This window comes from Vespa velutina, chromosome 6 (assembly GCF_912470025.1).
Source record: "Vespa velutina chromosome 6, iVesVel2.1, whole genome shotgun sequence".
Taxonomy (NCBI): Eukaryota; Metazoa; Arthropoda; class Insecta; order Hymenoptera; family Vespidae; genus Vespa; species Vespa velutina.
Genome location: NC_062193.1, coordinates 4,755,859 through 4,762,112, shown reverse-complemented (window position 1 = coordinate 4,762,112; position 6,254 = coordinate 4,755,859). Strand labels below are relative to the sequence as shown.

General features: G+C 31.0%; 2 protein-coding genes across 4 annotated transcripts in view; one reads left to right on the top strand and one right to left on the bottom strand.

The window, feature by feature from the left end:
- The window catches only part of LOC124949857 (trichohyalin-like), a 45,450-nt gene extending 39,481 nt beyond the window's left edge, over positions 1–5,969 (bottom strand). The window contains exon 1 of the mRNA XM_047495611.1: positions 5,947–5,969. Coding sequence (XP_047351567.1) covers positions 5,947–5,954 — 8 coding nt within the window. The 5' untranslated portion in view covers positions 5,955–5,969. The remainder of the gene's footprint in view (positions 1–5,946) is intronic.
- LOC124949861 overlaps positions 1–6,254 on the top strand; it is a 99,651-nt gene that overhangs the window by 53,131 nt on the left and 40,266 nt on the right. The window lies entirely within an intron of this gene.

Sequence of the window (6,254 nt, the reverse complement as noted above, 5' to 3'; positions counted from 1 at the left end):
GAAAAGATATATAGAAAGAGAGAGAGAGAGACAACAGAAGAAAAAAACAACGAACCGTGGATATGGTTGCTAGTTCCGCGTAATAATTTCGCTAACGACCGGATCTTTGAAACTATCGAGCGCAAACTGCACATATTGTGTGCATATTCATACATAGACAATGTTCAACATTGTTAAATTGAACTTTGAACTATAAAGAAAATAGATCTCTCTCTCTCTCTCTCTCTTTTTCTTTCTTTCTCTGATAAAAAATAAATAAATAAATAAATAAATAAATAAATAAACACATGAATGAAATAGTCTCATATTGAGATATCCAAATGAATGATGGATTTGAAAGGATGGATGATGACGGAATTATTAACGGATTATTATGTCTATAATTATGATCGACGATGACGATGGACTATGTTGGTTAAACAGTTAGGATTTGCCCCTGACCGTTATAAAATCGGCTAGATCGTTTTGCGTCATTGAAAAAAAAAAAAAAAAAAGAAAACAAAAAAATCTATATCTAGTTTAATGATACCATGCATGTTGACAAGGTTGAGATTAGGATTGAATACTCGTCTAAGTGTTCGAGAAAACGTCGTCATAGTCGTCTTAGTCGAAGGTCGAGACAAGCTCGAGCTACAGGCATTAATATTATACTAGTATAATATTATAAAAGTAATATTATAACTAGAGAGGCACATATATATATATGTATGTATGTGTGTGTTTGTGTGGGTGTGGGTTTATAGTTCCTTAAATGCTCGATTCTATTCACCAAAGCGAACGCCTGATGATTTTTCACAAATCAAACCTCCATGAATGCCACCTTTCATGGAATATTTCTCATTTATTTTATTTTTCATTATTTTTATTTTTATTTCTATTTTCATTTTTATTTTCTTATTTTTTTTAACTTTATCGTATGTTACGCGCAACGCGCAAGAATTCCTCGACACGTTTGTGCGTCACCAAAGACGCGAGGTAGAAAGATCAAAAGAAATAGGAAAAATAAATAAGTCAATAATAAAGTAAACAAATAAATAAATAAATAAATAATTTTTCTCGTGAACTTGTTTTATAATTTTTTTTCTTTTTCATTTAAGCTAATGAATTCTTTCTCTCTCTCTCTCTCTCTCTCTCTCTCTCTCTCTCTATCTATCTATCTATCTTTTTGTTTCTCTTTCTTTATATAGCGATCTTTTTCTTTGCCAACGTAACAGAAGCTATTAATCGCGAAAAACTTGTTTATCGAATGTTCTCTCTCCTCTCTCGTTTCACTGTTATCAAGTCTTCACGACATTCGTTTCCTTTTCTTCTCTCTCACACTCTTTCTCTCTCTCTCTCTCTCTCCCTCTCTCTCTCTCTCTCTTTTTCTCTCTCTAGACAACTCGATAATTAAGAAAATGATCGAAAGATCATTTCTCTCTCTCTCTCTCTCTCTTTTATTTCTTATTTTTTTCTTTTTCTTTTTTGACTCTCCGTTAGATCGTATAAAATAAGAAAAAAAGAAAAAAAAATCAAAATGAATCCGACTTATATAAAATCTAATTCTATATATCGATTGAAAACAAGACAAAAAAAAAAAAAAGAAAGAAATATTTCCTTGTCGATTACTGTATCTGAAGAGAAATTGTAATCCGTTGAAAAGAAAAAGAAAAAAAAAAACAAAAAAAAAAAAAAAAAAAAAAAATCACTGTAATAGAGTTTCGTTCGGTTAATAAAGCGAAAAAAAATTTTGATCGAGTGAAGAGAGAAAGCCAGTCTTTGAATTATATCCTTGCTTATATCCTTAAGTTAAAACTGTGCGTTATATTTTTGATGAATGCTAGATAGATGATCATAGTTGTGTTAACCATTTCGTACTTCTGTTCCATAGTCGAAGGTATATACTAAAGGAAATAATATAAAGCGAGTGGCGTATGTACCGGCACGTATTGTACTATCTCACATACGCTAAACGTTTCGCCGATATTCAGCGCTTTCCTACAGAAAGGAAGATTTCGCACGTTCCTGGATATATATATATATATATATATATATATATATATATATATATATATATATAATATGTGTATTAAACAAAATGTATACATACATACATACATACATACATATATAGGTACGTACGTACGTAGATATTTCTACGAAGAAAATCTCTGTAAAATCCAAAAACAAATACAGCGCTAGAATTTATTTATTTATTTATTTATAGGAACCAGTAAAATGGCATAATTTTAATGTAGACAAAAATTTCATGTAGATTCATACTAATACACATAATATATACTTTTATTTACTTACTGTTTGTATTACTTTATATGGAGATTGTATCTATGTATGTATTTCTAAGCAAATATACATCTATGTATTCGTAAGCTTATATACACACACACACACACACACACATATATATATATATATATAAATTTCATTGTTGGTGAGGGACGTGAGGAGAAGCAATACCGGGGCAGTAACGGAGCTGCCAGAAGCTGCAACACTAATGGCAGGATGTCGAGATCGATATTGCGAGAGCGAGACGATTTATGATCGTGTGCTGCTCGAATCATCGATTCATGTAATGACCTCGTAACGATGAGTTCTCTATGCTTACCACCCTCATTCGAAATGAGACATATATAACATAATATAGCCTATGGTTAACAAACTGCACGTGCATCTATTTACTTGATTATTTTTAACTTTTCGATGTTACTTAAAAAAAAAAAAAAAAAAAAAAAAAAAAAAAAAAAAAAAAACAATTGTTTCTTATCGATTGTCTTCCTTCGAGTCACGCTTAACAGATAATGTTTTTCTTTTTTTTTTTTCTTTCTTTCTTTCGTTTTTAATTCTAAAAAAAAAAAAAAAGATAAATGACGTATCATTTATCTCTATTTTTTTCTCTTTGCAATTTTTGTAACACGATCGAAAAAATACTATCGTTCAATTTGACGTTTGTGGTATATATATATTTTATATATATGTACATGTATATATATATATATATATATATATATATATATATATATAAAAGAATCATATTTTATCGTTTAAAAGTTGACCTTTCAATTAAACGAAATATCGATGTCATGACCCTTTTTTTTCTCTTCTTTTTTTTTTTCAACGTCGGAATACACTCTACTTCTTTTTAAGGTCACGCGATCTCAAAAGAAAGAGCCCCACCGAATTCGAGACATCGGTTCGCAAAATATGAGAACTTTGGAGGAGCGACCACGGTATTGACTGAAAGCAAATTCGAGATATCGTCCTATCTCAGAAACTCAGAGAGAGAAAGAAAGAGAAAGAGAGAGAGAGAGAGAGAGAGAGAGAGAGAGAAAGAGAAAGGATTTCGTGTTAATACAATTTCTTCGTTTCGTTTATTTTTATTTTTTTTTTTCTTTTTATTTTTCTTTCTTTGTTTTTCTTTTTTTCTTCATCTTTCTTTTTCATCTTCCGGCGACTAAAGTAAACACTGTTCGTTCGTTCAAAAGAAAAGAAAAGATATTCCATTGTATTCAAAATTGCAAAAATGTAACATTATTATTGACGTACATGGAAGATCTCGAAAGATATTTTTTTTGTATTATAATGGACTAAAGGAAAGATCAGATACTTTAAATGAATAGAAAAGATCTCTCTCTCTCTCTCTCTCTCTCTCTCTCTCTCTCTTTCTTTTTCATTTATTCATTTTACTTTATTTCCGATGTTAATCAAACGACGTTAATGAATAACTTTTGATCAGACGATGATACTTGCTTAATCATTCGTGAACTTTTAAAGAAGACGAGAAATAAGGAAAAAGATTATTATTATTATTATTATTATTATTATTATTATTATTATTTTTATTAAATAAAGCGTTATTTCCTTTCGTTTTCTCTATTAACTTTGATTAAGAAGAGACGTAAAAGAAAAAAAAAAAAAAAGAAAGAAAAGAGATCGTACGATTTAATAGATCGCACTTTTTTTCCTTTCTTTTTATTTTTTTTTTTATTTTTTGTTTCTTTTTATTTTTATTCAATTACACCGTTGATCGTTCAACACCTCGCGATATACATTTTTTTTCTCACTTTTCTTTTGCTTTTATTCTTTTTCTTTTTTTCTGTTGTTTTTTTCTTTTTTTGAGAAAGAGAAATTCAAGAAATTTTCTCGGTGTAAGTGGAAAAAAAAAAAAGAAAAAAGAAAAAAAGAATTCACGGACCAATTAGGGAAGAAGGTGAAAAAGCTCTCAATGTTTGGCGAGATAGAAAAGCAAAGCTCGTGATAATCAATGAAAAGTAAAGCGCGTCTCTACGATCGTTTCTATCGATCCATCGATTGATATAGATCGATCGATAGATCTATCTGTCGATGATAGAAAGAGAAAGAAGATTGTGTTTGTATCTTTGCTTTCAATTATCTGCTCCTTTCTTTTCTTTTCTCTTTTCTTTTTATCTTTCTTTCCTTCTTTCCACGTAATAGTGATAGAAAATTTATAGAGTGTAAAGGGTTAATGTAGAAAACGAAACTTTCATTTAGAATAATACGATCACTCACATGTATGTGTATATATATTTATGTATATATATATATATATATGTATATATATATATATGTATATATATATATCGTCGATCCTTCCTTGAATCCTTCAGGAAAGAAGGATGGGAGAGACGGACAGGCGGCCTGATGAGATAGACAGACAGACAGATAGATAGATAGATAAATGGATAGATAGATATATAGGTAGATAAATAGGGATCAATTTAATTTCGATCCATTCCAGATTCCTTCGACGATCCAAAATGACGGCACACACTCACTACACACACTTTTTCGTTTATTCATTTATTTGCTCGTACATTCATTTATCTATTTATTTATTCCTTTACTATCTTACGTTTTCTCTTTTTCTTCCAATCCCTTCTTTCTTTTTCTTTTACTTTTTCTTTTTCTTTATTTTTTTTTTTTTTCTTCGTTCTTTACTTTTCTCAATTCATATGAAATTATTATATTTATCACTTATAATAAATTGAGAGATGCAAAATAGATTGAATAGTCGGATCGTGAAATAACAAGGATGATAAATGTTGTTATGATCGATCATCGATCGCACGATGCCTGTCGCGGTAACTTCACTGGATCAACACCGGCGTACATCCTCGCGATTTATAAAGGCTCGTTCACGCTGACGAAGCTCTCGTCTCTCTCTCTCTCTCTCTCTCTCTCTCTCTCTCTCTCTCTCTCTCTCTCTCTCTCGGTGGGCCGCCGCGTGTCGTCCGGCTGTTCGTTATTATTCCCCTGCCACAACAGCACCGGCCGCCTTTCCTTCACCCTTCTCTCTCCCTCCCTCTCTCTCTCTCTCTCCCTCTCTCTCTCTCTCTCTTTCTATCTCTCATTGTGTCTATCTAACTATCTATCTATCCGTCTATCTATCTATCTTCTACTATGTCACGCAAATCCGACGCAAAGATTATATGTCTTTCTCTCTCACTCTCTTTCTCTCTCTCTCTCTCTTTTCCTATTTCTGTCTCTTTTACATTCACGTAAACATCTCAGTAACATTCTCGTAAAGATCAGAAATACCATATTTTTTCATGTTATTCTTAATTCCTAATTTATGTTACGTTTTCCACATTCCGTCGTATTAAAGTTGGAATAATACATGGATAAAAAAAAAAAAAAAAAAAAAAAAAGAAAAAAGGAGATAAAAAGAAAATCATTCAATTAATCTGAAACAAGTCGTCTTACGATAGAAAAGACGTAAAAAAAAAAAAAAAAAAAATAAAGAGAAAAGAAAAACAAGGAAGGAAAAAAATTAATGAGGATTCTTAAAGAAGGAAAAAAAAAGGGGAGAGAGAAATTGATTTTCAACAGGAATAGTTAACAAAAAGTGGATCAAGGTCCTACAAAAAATATATATATATATACATACATATATATGTGTGTGTGTCTATACATATTTGTCTATCTTACCTAAACATACATGATTATTCCATAGTCTATTATTTTTTTAAAAGCTCTTCTTTGTTTTATCCTCGATCGTTCGACATTCGCACGTTTCACGTTTGCTTTGGAAATACTTAACAAGTATGTGAGTGAAAGAGAGAGACAGAGAGAGAGAAAAAAAATAGATGCACGCTTAGAGACCTTCTGCGCGTGACCATGATCACAAGAGAGAGAGAGAGAGAGAGAGAAAGAGAGAGGAATAGAATACAAGATAGTATCTTATCTCGGTCCATTTCTCCTTGACGAGACATTGAGTGTCAAACGTTTGTTTTTCC